Raw genomic sequence first — 19,087 nt, forward strand, 5'->3', positions numbered from 1 at the left:
GTGCAGAAGAAGCAGAAGCAGAAATGATTACCGGACTGACACCTAAAATAAATGTTTGCTGGATTAACGCCTAAATGAGCGTTTACTGGACTGACGTCCAGGATAAATGTTATTTGACTGTTATCTAGGAATAAACGGTTGCTGGAGAAACTCTTAAAACAAATGTTTACTAACATTAGACCGACGTCTAAAGCAAGTGAGTATTAAACACCGGACTGATGTCTACAAGAAGTGTTTGGTAACTGACGTCTAAGACAGTTTTTACTGGACCGACCCCCGTAGGAGGTTAGTGCCGCTCGTGCACCTCATGGTGTGCACTGTAGGTGTTACTTAAGGCTCTTTGCAGCATCCCTTCGGTCCGTAACCGCAATCCCTGTCATTCCTTTTACTATACCTCCGTTCATATTCTCTTTCTGCCATCTTACTTTCCACCCTCTCCTGAGAATTGTTTCATGGTAGAACTGTGAGGCTTTCCTCCTGTTACTTAACCTTCCAAACCTTTTTGTTCTCTATTTGCCTTTCATCCCAGAATGACCTCATCGTAGGTCCCTCCCAGCCCTTGACCTGTGGCCTAAATTTTATATTCCATTCCATTCCCTTACTGGACTGACTTCTAGAAAAAGTCACGCTGCAAGGAGAGTGTTTAAGCAAGAACTCACCAACATCAAGACATCGAAAAGAGACAGCTCGAAGAAGACGTAGGTGACGTCTCCGTGCTTCCTGATGGGCCGGATGTGCTTGTTGTAGTTGGAGAAGAGGACGCCGAAGAGCTTGTGTTCCGCCGAGGTGGTGTTGGCGTTGGTGTTGCTCTTGGAATTGGTGTTGGTGTTGGCGCTGGCGTTGGCGTTTTCGGTGGTGGTCGGTCGGTCGCCTGCGCTCAGACAGCTTGGAATTGCTGCAAAGGATAATTAATATGGAAGATTCAACGCTGATGTGAAATTCTGCAAATGTTGATGTCTATGGAAGCGTTCTGATATTGGTGTGCTAATATCTGTCTATCTATCTATCTATCTATCTATCTCAGTATACAATAAGTAAATAATGCCATTATGCTTTGTTATTGTCTTGTTCATGTTTTTATAATAATAGTTTTTGTCTTCGCACAGAAACACGTACATATATATATATATATATATATATATATATATATATATATATATATATATATATATATATATATATATATATATATATATATATATATATATATATATATATATATTACTGAGAGTTTAAGAACTTTTAGAAAAGTAACTTTATCGTGAAAACTAGAAGTTCCCATGTATGATTTGGTGTATAGGTTTTCCAAAGGATATTGTCAAAGTAGTAATTACATGAGGGAGATTCTATTGCGTAAGAATTTAAATTTATGAAAACGAGAGCTCCAGTTGTCTTTTGAGTGTCGCAGGCCACCCTTGGCCTCTCTCTCTCTCTCTCTCTCTCTCTCTCTCTCTCTCTCTCTCTCTCTCTCTGTTGAAATCACGCAAGCTTTCTTATTATGCATTATGCTGTTTTTATATCTCTCTTTTTGTTTTCCACATAGTTCTTCTTCTGATGTCTTTCTTGTCACTTTTGAAAGTCATTAACAAAGACATTCGAGCCTCTTGTATCATATATCGGACACCTTTTACCTCGAGCGTATTCCAGAAGCGTTCTTTATTTTTATCACAGGGGAAATTAATTCCTAATATTTAGTTCCTAATAGGGGGCTTATTTTTCGAAGCAAAACTACAGTATATTATTCTCACTCATGGAAACCATTTGTGAACAAAAACCTTTATTTATATCTAATGATTTACTTAGGAACTTCAGTTAGAATAAGAAATACAGAAGTAAACGAGAGAGAGAGAGAGAGAGAGAGAGAGAGAGAGAGAGAGAGAGAGAGAGAAAACTATTTGTGGACCAAAAACTATACTTATATACAAAGCATCCTAGGCAGTGAGGCAAGATCTAAATTGTGGGAAAGATGAAAGAATGAGGCGTCTGTTCCTTGAATGACTTATTCTCTATTTTTGCAATTATGAAGTGTCATCTCCAGAATCTGTCATTATTATTATTATTATTATTATTATTATTATTATTATTATTATTATTATTATTATTATTATATATTTCTCCGTTTCCTGTTATTTTGTGTATTTTTACTCTTTATTATTATGTGATTAATATCATTGTAGAGTTTTGCAATTCTCAATATTCGTTCTTAGCCTTCTGGACCTGACCTCTGTAACCACCTAAGGTCCCCAGATGGAAACAAATTGTCTGCAATCTGTATTTTTTATTGTTATCGTTTTCAATTTTTTTCTATTATTCTCCATATAATCACTTTCATTACCGTTATTATGAATTCTATTTTTTTTTACTTCTTCAGCAACTGTGTGGATACTGTCGATGATTATTTTTATCATGTTACTCTATGTATCTAGATTGTGTGTGTTGTATTTGTATATTCCACGTATATGGCCCTGAGCCGAAATAAAGCTTATTATTATTATTATTATTATTATTATTATTATTATTATTATTATTATTATTATTATTATTATTATTATTATTATTATTATTATTTACGTAGGTACTTCAATTAGAACAAGAAATGCAGAAGGAAACGAGGGAGAGAGAGAGAGAGAGAGAGAGAGAGAGAGAGAGAGAGAGAGAGAGAGAGAGAGAATATTGCCCACCTGCTAAGATGATGACGAAGATCGCCCACAGGTAGTGAGCGAATGTCGTCATTCTTCTCATCTTCTTGTCTAGATGCTGTGTATGAAATAATCCGATGTTTGCCTTGTAACGTAAACTCTCTGATGGTGATTTATATAATGTGAGAAAAAGCTCTTTCCTCTTGCCGTATCGAACGCACTGGCGGGGCATGTAAGAGTAAAGTATTCGTAAAAGTTTTCGTATGGAGAAGTTCTCGTAATCTCCTGTAACTCAGACTTGTCTTCACTGTATGTTTATGCAGTGTAGCTCTGCCTTTTATATAGGTCTACAACGTAAATAGGTATTATGGAAGGTAAACAAACCTTTTAGAACAATATATGCGAAGGTTATATTGAAGTTTGACCAACTTCTTCTTCTTCTTCTTCTTCTTCTTCTTCTTCTTCTTCTTCTTCTTCTTCTTCTTCAGAATTAAGATTTTCGGAGAATAGCTTATAGAAAAAAACTGGTAAACGAAGATGTCAGAATACTGATTGAAAAGATGCCTCTATTTTCGCGTCTGCCAACGAAAACTGAAGTGGAAAAGCAGCTCTTTGCAGAAGGGGAACGAAGTCGTTAGCCTTTCCTTTCTAGGCCTATAACTACTATGTCTGTTCGTCAGCCTTTCCTCTCTAGGGCTATATCTGGTTGTCAACCTTTTCCTCTCTAGACCTATAACTATGTCTGGTCGTCAGCCTTTCCTCTCTAGTCCTATAAATGTGCCTGACTTCGTCTGCCGTCGCAACGGCTCTCCTACGTCCTATGTTCTAGACCGTTGTAAAAGCCTTACCTTCGACGCGCAACTAAGCCAGTTTCGAGCGCAGCGAAGGATTCTATTGGTCTAAAGAACCAATAACGTCAGGAATAATCACTCGTATGAATCGATTAAGGTAAAAAAAAAAAAAAAAAAGAGAGAGAGAAGAAGAATGTTTTATTTGTCCAGGCGGGGAGATTGCCCTCTTCACCTTCGGTTTTATGTAATCGTGAGAAAGCCATTCGGGGGAATTTCAGTTACCGATTGTGATCAGCTGTTGCGTGTACGGGAATGACTCTGCAGCACTTATTGAACGTAGATTAAGAGTTGCATGCAATAGCTTATTTCTCGTCAGTGTGCAAGAAGGGTGTTTTATACAGATTCATTTTTAACCATGTGAGTCTCTCTCACTCTGTGAGTGAGTGTGTGTTTCGCATACTCTCTCCTATCAGATGCTCTCTCTCTCTCTCTCTCTCTCTCTCTCTCTCTCTCTCTCTCTCTCTCTCTCTCTCTCTCTCGTGAAGGAAATTACTTAGTTGAATTTGTCCCCATAAGGGAGCCTTACCTGCCCTTGTTAAGTGTGCCTTAGTTTTACCAGACCACTGAGCTGATTAACAGCTCTCCTAGGGCTGGCCCGAAGGATTAGACTTATTTTACGTGGCTAAGAACCAATTGGTTACCTAGCAACGGGACCTACAGCTTATTGTGGAATCCGAACCACATTATAGCGAGAAATGAATTTCTAATACCAGAAATAAATTCCTCTAACTCTTCATCAGCCGGCCGGAGACTCGAACTCGGGCCTGGCGAGTGCCAGTCCACAGCTCTACCGACTCGCCCAACGAAATGTAATGCTTATTATTCTCATACCTGCGGGGAGGCTTTTACAGTACACTACTATTCATAATGGAATCGAATCAAAGGCTTCCAGTTTAATTATAAACAATCAACTCTGAAAACTAACTCTAACTCATTTCACTTTCGCCACTGTGACGTCACCACCCGTTTTTTACAGATACCACTTTGGGCATTGCTCCCTCGAGATACTGGGCGGTGATAGGCTGCTTTCGCTCCTGAGGCAGACTTTGCAAAACCCATATTGTGATCATCCTAAGACATGGTACTATATACTTAGGTTTACACAAAGTACTTCCCGTAGAGGGTTAGTGCCGTCAGTGCACCTCATGTGGTGCACTGTAGGATTACCTAAGGTTCTTTGCTGCGTCCCTCCGGCCCCTAGCTGCAATCCTTTTCATCCCATTTACTGTACCTTCGTTCATATTCCCTTTGTTCCATCTTACTTTCCTCAACCCTCCCCTAACAATTGATTCAAAATGTAACTGCAAAGTTTCCCTCCTGTTACATCTTTCAAACCTCTTCACCCTCAATTTTCCCTTCAGAGTTAAATGACCTCATGAGTCCCAACGCTTGGCCTCTGGCCGAAACCTTTATTCCACGTGCAGGCAAGTGTGGAAAGTAGGAGAAAATGTTGTGAAGATGATGGCGAAAGAAAGAGATTTGATAAACATTTCTTGGAATTCTTCTGCCTGACATTTAGGAGGGCGGTGGTATTCAGAATTTCCCATGCGTCTCTTCAGTGTACATTCTTGAAATCGGCCGTTTGAGAATCAATAGCTTTAAAGAGTTAATTAGGCTTTATCTATTCTCCCATTTATCTCAGTGTGTGGTCTTTAGTTCGTCGTCTTATCCCGCTTTCTTCAAAGAGGCTTCTCATGTTGAATGATTCTTCTTTGAAAGAGGCTTCTCATGTTGAATGATTCTTCTTTCAAAGAGGCTTCTCGTGCTGTCTGATTCTTCTTTCAAAGATGCTTCGTGAGTCTTCTCTCAAAAGAGGCTCTTGCGCTGTCTGAGTCTTCTTTCAAAGAGGCTTCACACGTTCTCTGAGTCTTCTTTCAAAGAGACTTCATGCGCTGTCTGATTCTTCTTTCAAAAAGGCTTCATGAGTCTTCTCTCAAAGAGGCTTCACATATTGTCTGAGTCTTCTTTCAAAGAGACTTCATGCGCTGTCTGAGTCTTCTTTCAAAAAGGCTTCACATATTGTCTGAGTCTTCTTTCAAAGAGGCTTCTCATATTGGATGATCCTTCTTTCAGAGAGGCTTCACGAGTCTTCTCTCAAAGAGGCTTCATGAGTCTTCTCTCAAAAAGGCTTCATGAGTCTTCTCTCAAAAAGGCTTGGCGAGTCTTCTCTCAAAGAGGCTTCATGAGTCTTCTCTCAAAAAGGCTTCGTGAGTCTTCTCTCAAAAAGGCTTGGCGAGTCTTCTCTCAAAGAGGCTTCATGTGTTGTCTGAGCCTTCTTTCAAAGAGACTTCTCATGTTGAATGATTCTTCTTTCTGAGAGGCTTCACAAGTCTTCTCTCAAAGAGGCTTCACTAGTCTTCTCTCAAAGAGGATTCTCACGCCGTCTGAGTCTTCTCTCAAAGAGGCTTTTCGTGCTGTCTGAGTCTTCTCTCAAAGAGGCTTCGCGAGTCTTCTCTCAAAGAGGTTTTTCGTGCTGTCTGAGTCTTCTTTCAAAGAGGCTTCTCATGCTGTCTGAGTCTTCTTTCAAAGAATCATCGCACGTCGCTTAATGACAATAATAATAATCATGATCTGTAAATTACGTAAACATATATTTATCTTTCTTTGTCACTTGGATTAGGTTTAACGGACGTGTCAATAAATGTAAGGATAAAAGATGAAAGATTCTCGAACATTTAATGGTGTATTTTTCATAATGCGCAAGCAATTATGAAAAATTGCTTCTTTTGCCTTAACATTGCAATCTAAAATAACATTTGTCCTGGATATGATATGCAATACAGTGAAACATTTTATATATATATATATATATATATATATATATATATATATATATATATATATATATATATATATATACCTGTATAAAGGCCATTTCACACCGGATGCGATGTTAAGTGCGCTATGCTATGCTATGGAGCCATGGTAGCTATACTCGCTATTCGTGTGTTCACACCGAAAGCTATGAATGTCTGCGAACAATTCGTGCAAGTATGTAAGTATCTGTTGTTAATTTGTTCATCTTTACTACTATATTCAAAGTTAATTCATATATTAATCTGTGAAATCATTTATATTCTTTGGACATTTGCTTCTCCCATTTGAAAGTACTCCTGTTTATTATTATTATTATTATTATTATTATTATTATTATTATTATTATTATTATTATTATTATTATTATTATTAATAATATTATTATTAATAATAATAATAATAATAATAATAATAATAATAAAACTTGACCATGCACTGCTGGAAATAAAATTTTACTTCGAGTAAATTTGCTTAGGTGTACTTTATACCCGACATTAATATAACACTTACAGTATATTTAAATTTAAGCCATGAACACTATGTAGCAGTCATCGGTAGCATAGCTTTGCACCCGCCATTGATTAAAAGCCACGTGCCGCAGCATGGCTACCATAGCATGGCGCGCATAGCACCGCATCCGGTGTGAAATTTCCTTATTGATTATGTGTTGTACGTTAAATATTTAGATTATTCATACTGCTCATGATAAAAGCAAAACATGTTAGTGATGAAAATTAGTGTTAATTCGGTATCAGAGTCATCAAGAGTTGCTGTAGACAGATATTCAGGCAACACAGAATTCATTTGCCATAGTTGTATTCCAAAAGTCTTGACTTCTTCATCTTGATTTCACCGTGCTTTCACCCTGCACTGCGTATTGCTCAAGACATTGGTATATGCAACTTCTTTTATATTTGTCACAAGATAGAGTTTCCATTGTTGATGTAACAAAAATCTGAAATTTCATTATTAAACTAATTCTGTTCTAAAGGTCACCATAGATGATACGATCACCAGATCAGGTCATCACTGTCTATGGCATGGTCTAAGAAATATGGTGTTCTCCTCCAACCAAAAGTGGGCGGAGTCCGTCGGCCTCTCCGACCAGCTCGCAACCTGCCGTTGCCAGGTTCGTGGCTTCTGTTTTAGTTCACACACGCACGCATACAGTATATATATATATATATATATATATATATATATATATATATATATATATATATATATATATATATATATATATATATATATATATATATATATATATATTTGTATATATATATACAGTATATATACATATATATATATACATATACGTATATGTATATATATTTTATCTATATATATATGTTGTCAAGAATTTACATTCCTCCCTCATCAGGCAGCTAGGAACTAAGTTATTCAAGGAATAAAATCACCTTTCAGTTGAATTGTAGGTCGAGAAATCGGCGGAAATCCCAGGTTAGCGCCCATTTTTTTTAACTAAGAAGGAGTCCCCTACATTCCATCCTCCTGTCCGGAAATGCCTGGGCCTGTTAAACAGTAGCTCCCCCACCTTCAACCCCCCTACTACAAGAACATGCCTAGATTCCCCGCCCCCCACTCTGTAGGGTAGTGTTTGCGAGTTCAGATCAGAGAAGTTATAGGTATAATAGGGTGCAAGCCGCGCAAAGGGGAGCTAGGATCTTAAGCTGTAGCCACCTAATCTTTAAGACCATTTTTCCCCTTGACTTCTTGACAGGCGCCAGACTATTCTTTCAGGTATACCTGGATGGGCGAAGACACGCCAAGCCCGCGTCGATTTTGAAAAACAAGAGAGAGACTTCACATCCGTGCTCCGAGGCAGACAATAATTGTCCCCTGTTCTCTGGGTGCTGGGCAATGACAACTCGAATGGCCGCTGACGCTATATTCAGAGCTCAAGTATACGTCTAAGGTAAAGTCTGAGAGTTAGTCTGTGCCAGTAATCACTGTCCCCCTTTTCAGTCTATTTAATCCTTTCTTAGTGCATCTCCAAGACTTTCACATTTTCATTTCTACCCAGGCGTTCCCTTTGTGTAAGCCACGCCATCCCCATTCATCCTTTAAAACGCATTTGATTTGCCCCCACGTGTTTGTACTAACTCCTGAATTCTCTTCCAGGAGACGACATAGCCTGCCCAGTTCGCAAATATATGCCAAGATACCCTTTACTGACTGCCATCCAAATTTCGCAACCATTCCTGGTCGCAGCCAGATCGCAAGAATCCTTTGCCCACACAGAAATCATCTTGATTAACTAATGTCCATTATCCTGGAATTTACCCCTTTCATTGTGTTGCTGCCTGTGAATTGATGCATTTTGGGCGTATCAGAGTTAATTGTTTTAGTGGGAATTGTTGCGTATTTTTAAATTACCGCATTTATGATCTATCATATGTGATTTATGTCTGTAAATTGTTACATTTTTGGTCTCACATATTTGCCCCATTTTCTGTAAATAAACTTTTAAATATAGAAGAATTCTAATTCCAAATTGGCGGCCTTCATTACTCATGTAAATCAAGGAAAATTCTAAGGTAATTTCTAGTAGTCTTCCTTTTGTTTATAATCGGGGACCCCCCTTGACACCGAAGTTAGTCTGTAAAAATAAATTGTCCAAAATTCCGTCCCCCAAAGGACCCCGTTTATAACAATTTATATATGCATATATATACATACATATGTATGTATGTATATGTATGTATATATATATATATATATATATATATATATATATATATATATATATATATATATATATATATATATATATATATATATATATATATATATATATATATATATATATATATATATATATATATATATATATATATATATATATATATATATATATATATATATATATATACTGTATATATATGTGTGTATGTATGTGTTAGCACTAATGTTTAAATTACATTGTTATTTTCCTTACATATAATAAAAGTGTATGATAATAACGTTTTCAATAATATTTTAATTTTTCTTGTGTAAATTAAAAATTTTGTATACAAAAGAGTTGATAATTGCACAGTGTACCCGTACTTGGTTAAAGAAAAGTAGATTTAAAGGCCTAGTCTGCATAATAGACTATATACAGCAGATCTATACAGAAATGTTATGTATGTAACACAGTTAAGCTTTTACGTTCATAAACACTTGTTGCAAAACTTGAATAATTGTTTTAAGAGTGTCTGGCAGTATATGCGCCAATAACCTCTCGTGCAGTGATATTGGTTGTCTCATACAAGTGAGTTTTCTCCTTTGATAGGGGAGACCATTATATAATAATTCCATGTACTGTAGGTCTGGTCGTTGATTCTCTGGTAGTTAAACCAGTTACCAGGTTAAAGCTTCAATTCATTAAGTAGACAATCTTGAGATGATTCATTTCTCTTCTTCAGCCAGAGTTTAATCCAGCTTCTCCTGGGGTTTCGCTGGGGTTTTCCAGTTCCAGGTGCCACATACGCCACAGCAACTGCTCCGAGAGCGCATTCTGTAGCGTCATCACTGAGCGGAGCGACCACATCTTAGCCCTACCAGGTTTCGGCAAGCTGAAGTAAATCCCAATGTCTACGGGCAACGCGGATACTGGAGTTAGAACGGAACCTGATCCGCCGGTCGTATCGTCTATAGGGCCCGTAAGGTCCTTCAAACGTGATATACGTTACGTGTATAGTGTATAGTGTGTATAGTGGACTTGAAGTTGTCTACAACTAAAATATGGAATAGTGTGCAGAGTGCAGTTGTGGAATCTTCTGATCTCCAAATGTTTAAGCGAGGAGCAAATTCATTCCCACTTCCTGCTGATGTCTCCTGAATGCAGGTGTATTGGTTTTATTTTCTATTCCCTCATATTTCATTGTTTATTATCACCTCTTCCTATAACTCTCTCTCTCTCTCTCTCTCTCTCTCTCTCTCTCTCTCTCTCTCTCTCTCTGTGCAGGGTGATTTCCCTTGAGAATCCTCTTGGGTTTATTATAGTCTGTTGACTCTCTCTGCCCGTAAGGGTTTTCGGCTGAAGATTTCAAGAGAGAAAAGAAAGTGACATTGCAGGGTGCAGACACAGAAACAGCTTCAATAACGACATATTACTTTCTACTATGAGAACCCGTTGAAGCGCTGGAAGTAAGCATAAACAATTCTATCACCAATTCACGATTTCCCTCAGTTAAGTGGACTGTCGCGCCACCCTAATACAATTCTCCTTGTATTTTAATAAATTGCTTAATTTACTTCTATTCATTAGTTTGTTAATTTATTTTGTCTTTTTTAATAACTGGTCGTTTCTTTATGTATTTCCTATTACATTTGTAAGTTCTTTCTAATAAATACCATATTCTTTGGAAGCTTGAGGTTTCAGGTCAGTGGCCCCGGTTGTGGGCGTGTTCCATATGAATAATAATAATAATAATGATAATGGCTGTATTTTGCGAATTTATCTTATACAGGATCTTTTCTATTTTCCTTATAATTCGCTTTTCAGGCTCAGCGATGTTGGTCAGCAACTGGCCAATATTCATATCGGAAAAGGACAGTGTGAGATCAAGACCCGCCTATAAATACCGACCCAAGCGCATTGTTTCTCCAGATCCTTCTCAACCGCGTCCAGAGGATGACCATCGAGCTGGTCGAAACATGTCGACGGTACCACAACCTGAAATAAGAAAAGAATCCGAAATCCAAACCACAGAACGAGACCACGAAGAAATCTACAGATTTTTTTAATGAATAATTCAATAAAAATGCTTTCCTCAACTCACACTGCCCTTTTCCGATGTGAATATTGGCCAGTTGCTGACCAACAACGCTGAGCCTGAAAAGCGAATTATAAGGAAAATAGAAAAGATCCTGTACAGGATAAATTCTCAAAATACAGCCATCCTTTTCAATAAGACCTACCTGAAAGAGCGTCTACTCCCCTCAAATAATAATAATAATAATAATAATAATAATAATAATAACTGAATATCTAGTCAGTGGCCCCTATGGTGGGCTTGTTCCATAAGAATATGGTTCATCTTTTGAATAGTAATAATAACAATAATCATCAGTGCCTTCCTGTAGTCGCGGTCTTGGCGTCAAAGTCGTGCCCCTCCGAGTCGTACTCTTCGCCGCACATCTCCGGCCCCAGGGGGCAGTACTCGAACTTCTCGGAGAAGGGCGACTGCGTCAGGATGAGGAGGTTGAAGAGGAACGTCGTGATTCCGAAGAGGATGAGCAGGACTCGGTCTAGGACTCTCGAGAGGTACCTCCATTGCTCGACCAGCTGCGACACCTCCACGCCCCTGGCTGCCTTCCTCGACTGGTGGGACATGAGGGCCAGCATGCCCTCCAGGGCCGCTACCTTTCGTCGCTGGATCGGGTCTGGAAATTGAAAAGAAGTAAATATTAAAAATATGATCCGCGACCGTCCGTTACTGGATCGGATCTGGAATTTGAAAAAAAGTAGATATTAACAATACGATCTGCCACCTTCTGTTACTGAATCGGGTCTGGAATTAAAAAAAAAAAAAAAAATGTAAATATTATAAATATGATCATCCACCTTCCGTCACCGGATAGGATCTGGAATTTGAAAAAAAGTAGATGCTAAAAACACGTGAATTGGGTTCGGAATTCGAAAAAAAGGTAATTATTAAAAGTATGATCAGCCACCTTCCGTCGCTGGATCGGGTCTGGAATTTGAAAAAAGTAAATATTAAAAATATGTTCCTCAACCTTCCAACACTGGATCGGGTCTAGAAATTGAAAAAAAAGTAAATATTAAAAATATGTTCCTCCACCTTCCGACACTGGATCGGGTCTGGAAATTGAAAAAAAAAAGTAAACATTAAAATATGTTCCTCCACCTTCCAACACTGGATCGAGTCTGGAAATTGAAAAAAAAGTAAATATTAAAAATCTGATCTGCCACCTTCCGTCGCTGGACAGGGTCTGGAAATTAAAAATCGCTGGACAGGGTCTGGAAATTTAAAAAAAAAGTAAATATTAAAAATCTGATCTGCTACCTTTCGTCGCTGGATAGGGTCTGGAAATTAAAAAAAAAAAAGTAAATATTAAAAATCTGATCTGCTACCTTCCGTCGCTGGATAGGGTCTGGAAGTAAAAAAAAAAAGTAAATATCAAAAATCTGATCTGCCACCTTCCGTTGCTGGACAGTGTCTGGAAATTAAAAAAAAAAAAAAAGTAAGTATTAAAAATCTGATCTGCCACCTTCCGTCGCTGGACAGGGTCTGGAAATGAAAAAAAAAAGTAAATATTAAAAATCTGATCTGCCACCTTCCGTCGCTGGATAGGGTCTGGAAATAAAAAAAAAAAAAAAAGTAAATATTAAAAATCTGATCTGCCACCTTCCGTCGCTGGATAGGGTCTGGAAATAAAAAAAAAAAAAGTAAATATTAAAAATCTGATCTGCCACCTTCCGTCGCTGGATAGGGTCTGGAAATAAAAAAAAAAAGTAAATATTAAAAATCTGATCTGCCACCTGTCGCTGGATAGGGTCTGGAAATAAAAAAAAAAAAAAAAAGTAAATATTAAAAATCTGATCTGCCACCTTCCGTCGCTGGATAGGGTCTGGAATTTTAAAAAAAAAAGTAAATATTAAAAATATAATCCGCAATCTTCCGTCGCTAGATCGGGTCTGGCATTTGAAAAGAAAGTAAACATTAAAATATGATCCGCAACCTTCTGTCGCTGGATTGGGTCTGGAAATTGAAAAAGATTAAATATTAAAAATATGATCCTCCACCTTCTGTCGCTGGATTAGGTCTGGAAATTGAAAAAAGTGAATATTAAAAATATGATCCGCCACCTTCCGCCTCTGGATCGGGTCTGGAAACTGAAAAAAATAGGAAATGATGAAAATCTGATCCGCCACCTTCCGTCTCTGGATCGGGTCTGGAATTTGAAAAAAAGAGAAAATATTAAAAATTTGATTTGCAACCTTCCGTCACTTGATCGGGTCTGGAAATTGAAAAAAAAAAACAGAAAATTATGAAAATTTGATCTGCCACCTTCCATCGCTGGATGGAGTTTGGAATTTAATAAAAAAAAAAAAAAAGTAAATATTAGAAATATGATCCACGACCTTCCGCCACTGGATCGGGTCTGGACACTGAAAAAAAAATAGGAAATGGTGAAAATCTGATCCACGACCTTCTGTCGCTGGATCTGGTCTGGAAATAGAAAAACAAAAATATGAAATGATAAAGGTCTGATAAATATCTGTGTGTGGTGTAGAGGAGAGAAGGAGCGTGTGAGGCAAACTAGCTTGCCCTCACACCATGAGTCAGTGGTTGATTTATGTTTGATTGGGTATGGAAATTGAAGAAATATTAGTGAAAGATGAAAATCTGTGCGTGGTGCACTACTGATTTATGATTTGTTTGATTTTATGAAATTTATGAGGCTGTCAAGGCAAGCAGCGTGGGGCACTTCCGGCCATTCAACCGCTTATAACAACGAAAAGGGGGAGTTGGAGTGGATGGACAGCAAGATAAATAAATCCAGCAAATTAAAGGAGATGAAGTACAAGGAACTGTGAGAAACTTCCACACTACCAAGACTGAAGAAATGAAGCTGGAATAGAGGTACAGAAAAACGCTTAAAATTGGGGTGCAGTTAGGGGCCGAAAGGAAGCTGCAAACACCCTTTAGTCACGCCTGCAGTAGTTGCACTGACACCAGTAAGCCCTGAGGATTCCAAAATTGTATAAAAATCACTTCGAAAGGATAAGTTCTAAAAAGTGGGTGCAATTAGTGGCTGAAGGGACGCTGCAAACGCCCTTTAGTAATGCACGTGAGCTGCAATGACAACACCGGCCCCAAGGGACTGCAAAAGTGTATAAAAATCCCTTCAAGTTACATCACCCGTTATTAATCTGCATGGCAAGTCTTACAAAGAAGGTCGATAACAAGAGCTAATATAATACAATCCACTGACCTTTGATGACCTCAGAGTCACCAGCGTTGACATTTGGACAGTGTTTGATAGCGCTAATGTTATTCGTGGGATCAAAGTTGGCCGTGAATGGCCGCACCTTGTCCTTGCTGATTTTCTGGTTCTGTGGGGAAAGAGACTCATTATTTTCTTACCCTGTTCTGAGCGTAAAAACAAAAGAAATATAAAAGTTCTATGTATCAAGGGCTTTCATTGATGTTTTTTATTTTCTTACTGAAAAATGTTTTAAATCAACTGCCTTTATATCACACTGAAATACGGTTATTAAAATCTACCTTTAGGTGAACAGCGAATGAGCATTGAAGGTTTTCATGTGTGTGTGTGTGTGTGTGTGTGTGTGTGTGTGCGCGCGCGCGCGCGCACTTGTTTGCTCATGGATATCAAAAGCCGTTTGAAGCACCAAGTGCAAATTGTCAGGTCATGGTTGGTATATTGAATTACAGGACATCCTTTTGGATTCCCCCCAAAAAAGTCATAAACCAGTTGTTTGTGTGTGTGTGTGTGTGTGTGTGCGTGTGTGTGTGTGCGTGTGAGCGCAAGAAAAGTATTCTTCGCAGAATTTTTATTACAAAATCTTTGCTGTTCTCAAAACCTCAGTTGACATGATCCTTTTTAAGAAAAAATGAAGGCGGTTCAATGACAGTCTCTTTATGAATTGCATCAAGGCCTCGAGAATTAACTTTTTAAATAAATGTCAAATTGTCTGAGACTCCCATAGATAGGGCTATGGGTATGAGCATACTCCACTGATGTGTATGTTTATACACACTTATGTCCCTACGGCTGTTCAAACCATAATTACCTCTATGCATCATCCATGCAGTTTATAAAGCAACGAAACTCATTATCATATAACTGTAGATAAGGAGGGAAGCTCTCCCAGCTGCAAATGATATTATTCGGATAAATTCAGACTTCTTCAGACATCTTTGCCTTACTAATATAAAAACGAGCAAGTCATTAAAGGAAATTTAAACTGAGAAACAACACCTCATCATACACATCCTTGCTTTCGACAACTGAGAAACAACACGATTACCTCGTCCAAATCCCAAAGTTCCTCGATGAATCTGGGTACCTTCATGAAGACGACCTTTGCCGAGAATAAAGTGACGATCCTGTCGAATGAAAAATCAAGAGGAAATTAGCGGTATTTTGACTGCATTATACTTATATATTTATACGACCCAAAAACGAGAATAATCCATTAAAAAGAGGTTACATCAACCAAGCCGTCTTGAAAACGCGTTAGGTTAGTACTATAGAACGCTAATCAAATGTCTGACCCCATAGTGATCACATGTCCCCAGTAGGTGGTTAGTGCCATCAGTGCGCCTGGCGCGGCGCACTGTAGGCATTACCTAGGGTATTTTTTCTTTTACTGTACGTCTGTTCATATTACCTTTCAACCATCTTACTTTCCAACCTCTCCTAACAATTGAATCATAGTGCAGCTGCGAGGTTTTCATCCCGTTACACCTTTCAAACCCCTTTTACTCTCAATTTCCACTTCAGCGCTGAATGACCTAATCAGAGGTCCCAGCGCTTGGCCTTTGGCCTTACTATATATTCCTGTTCATAGTGAAAGTCTTGTCCTCATTGTCATGCAGATAGAAAAAAAAGGATTAGAATCACATTCTGAAAAACATTTGTTTCAGAAGAAACCAAAGGATTCAGTTGAAAAATCCATCTAAAGAAATGTTCTTCAAGTTCAAAGTTATATTCCGTCCAATAATTCAATGCCAACAATTCCCTATCATATGCTGTTACATTAATGTACGATGGCCTACCTCATCCATATGGGCACCTCATACCCTCTGTCTCCCGAATACGACAGATTGAGGACGTAGACAGAGAAGGCGATGTTGATGGTGACCACCACTAGACATACGCCATAGTAAATTCCTGTAGAGGACAGAATTATAATTATTATTACCCATAGGATGAACCCTATTCATATGGAGCAGTCCCACCACAAGGACCACTGACTTGCAATTAAGCTTCCAATGAATATGGTGATCATTAAAAAGAAGTAACAGAAGGTAAAGGGGAACACAGAAAAAATAGATCAATTATTAGAAAACAAAAGATAAATCAGCAAACTAATAAACAGATAAAAATGTAAGTGAATTAATAAAATACAATCAGAATTGCTTTAGGGTAGTAAATGCTATACACCATCGCTTGAACTTTCAAAAGGTTCCAGTTGCACGACGTCATCCAAAGGGAGACATTCCTTTGTCAAAAATGGCCATTCCCCGACGTGCAATACAGAAGAAAGCGTTAAGAGAAAATAGGAGAAAAGCCAAGAACAAAAACGTTAAGAGGAAATAACAGCAAAGCCAAGAACGTAAACATTAAGAGGAAAGGCAAGAACGAAAAAGTTAAGAGGAAAGGCAAGAACGAAAGCGTTAAGAGGAAACGCAAAAACGAAAAAATTAAAAGGAAAGGCAAGAAAAAAAAACGTTAAGAGAAAAGGCAAGCGCGTAAACGTTAATATTAAATGCAAGAACGAAAACGTTGAGGAGAGGCAAGATCAAAACATTAAGAGGAAAGGCAAGAACGAAAACGCGAAGAGGAAAGGAGATAACAAAAACGTTAAGAAGAAAGGCAAGACCGAAAACGTTAAGAGGAAAGGCAAGAACGAAAACGTTAAGATGAAAGGCGATAACGAAAACGTTAAAAGGAAAGGCATGAACGAAAAACTTAAGAGAAAAGCCAAGAACGAAAACATTAAAAGGAAAGGGAACAACGAAAACGTTAAGAGGAAAGGCAAGAGCGAAAACCTTAATATAAAAGGCAAGAACGAAACGTTAAGAGGAAAGGCAAGATCGAAAACGTTAAGAAGAAATGCAAGAGCAAAAACGTTAACATAAAAGGAAAGAACAAAAACGTTAAGAGGAATGCCAAGAACGAAAACTTTAAGAGGAAATGCAAGAGCGAAAACATTAAGAGGAAAGGCAAGAACAAAAATGTTAAGAGGAAAGGCAAGAACAAAAACGTTAAGAGGAAAGGCGAAAAAAATCGTTAAAAGGAAAGGCAAGAACGAAAACGTTAAGAGGAAAGGCAAGAACAAAACTGTTAAGAGGAAAGGCAAGAACGAAAACGTTAAAAGGAAAGGCAAGAACGAAAACGTTAAAAGGAAAGGCAAGAACGAAAACGTTAAAAGGAAAGGCAAGAACAAAACGTTAAAAGGAAAGGCAAGAACGCAAACATTAACAGGAAAGGCAAGAATGAAAATTTTAAGAGGAAAGGCAAGAACGAAAATGTTAGAAGGAAACGCAAGAACGAAACGTTAAGGGAAAGGCAAGAACGAAAATGTTAAGAGGAAAGGCAAGAACGAAAACGTTAAGAGGAAAGGAAAGAACGCAAACATTAAGAAGAAAGGCAAGAACGAAAACATTAAGAGGAAAGGCAAGAACAAAAACGTTAAGAGTAAAGGCAAGAACGAAAATGTTAAGAGGAAATGCAAGAACGAAAACGCTAAGAGGAAAAGCAAGAACGAAAACGTTAAGAGGAAAGGCAAGAACGAAAACGTTAAGAGGGAAGGCAGAACGAAAACCTTAAGAGCAAAGGCAAACATGAAAACGTAAAGAGGAAAGGCAAGAACGAAAACGTTAAATGGAACGCAAGAACGAAAACCTTAAGACGAAAGGTAAGAACGAAAACGTTAACAGGAAATGCAAGAGCGAAAATGTTAAGAGGAAAGCCAAGAACGACAACATTAAGAGGAAAGCCAGGAACAAAATCGTTACTAGGAAAGGCAAAAACAAAAATGGTAAAAGGAATTGCAATAACAAAAACGTAAAGAGGAAAGGTAAGAACGAAAACGATAAGAGGATAGGCAAGAATGAAAACGTTAAGAGAAAAGGCAAGAACGAAAACGTTAAGAGGAAAGGCAAGAATGAAAAACTTAAGAGGAAAGGAAAGAACAAAAATGTTAAGAGGAAAGGCAAGAACAAAAACGGTAAGAGGAAAGGCAAAAACGAAAATGTTAAGAGGTAAGGCAAAAGCAAAAATATTAAGAGGATAAGCAAGCATGAAAATGTTAAGAAGAAGCACAAGAACGAAAATGTTAAGAGGAAAGGAAAAAACGAAAATGTTAAGAAGAAAGGCAATAACGAAAATGTTAAGAGGAAAGGAAAGAACAAAAACATTAAGAGGAAAGTCAAGAACGAAAGTGTTAAGAGGAAAGGCAAGAACAAAAACGTTAATAGGAAAGGAAAGAACGAAAATATTAAGAAGAAAGGCAAGAACGAAAACGTTAAGAAAAAGGCAAGAACGAAACGTTAAAAGGTAAGGCAAGAAAGAAAATGTTAAGAGGAAAGTCAAGAACGAAAATGTTAAGAGGAAAGGCAAGAACAAAAACGTTAAGAGGAAAGGAAAGAACGAAAATGTTAAGAAGAAAGGCAAGAACGAAAAAGTTAAGAGGAAAGGCAAGAATGAAAACATTAAGAGGGAAGGCAAGATGAATATGTTAAAAAGAAATGCAAGAAAGAAAACGTTAAGAGGAAAGGCAAGAACAAAAACGATAAGAGAAAGGCAAGAACGAAATTGTCAAGAGGAAAGGCAAGAACGAAAACGGTAAGAGGACACCCAAGAACAAAAACATGAGGAGGAAAGGCAAGAACGAAAACGTCAAAAGGATAGCCAAGAACGAAAACGTTAAGAGGAAAGGCAAGAATGAAAACATTAAGAGAAAGGCAAGAACTGAAACACTAAGATGACAGCCAAGAACAAAAACATTGAGAGGACAGCCAAAAAAGATTACGTTAAGAGGAAAGGCAAGAAAGA

The 19,087-nt window shown here is 37.8% G+C and overlaps 1 protein-coding gene across 1 annotated transcript in view; it reads right to left on the reverse strand.

Moving 5' to 3' along the window:
• The window catches only part of LOC136847514 (uncharacterized), a 74,163-nt gene that overhangs the window by 18,564 nt on the left and 36,512 nt on the right, over window positions 1-19,087 (reverse strand). Inside the window, exons 7-10 of the mRNA XM_067119255.1 lie at window positions 16,084-16,198; window positions 15,333-15,411; window positions 14,276-14,396; window positions 660-895 (exon numbers count right to left, since the gene is read on the reverse strand). Coding sequence (XP_066975356.1) covers window positions 660-895; window positions 14,276-14,396; window positions 15,333-15,411; window positions 16,084-16,198 — 551 coding nt within the window. The remainder of the gene's footprint in view (window positions 1-659; window positions 896-14,275; window positions 14,397-15,332; window positions 15,412-16,083; window positions 16,199-19,087) is intronic.

This window comes from Macrobrachium rosenbergii, chromosome 16 (genome assembly GCF_040412425.1).
Source record: "Macrobrachium rosenbergii isolate ZJJX-2024 chromosome 16, ASM4041242v1, whole genome shotgun sequence".
NCBI lineage: Eukaryota > Metazoa > Arthropoda > Malacostraca > Decapoda > Palaemonidae > Macrobrachium > Macrobrachium rosenbergii.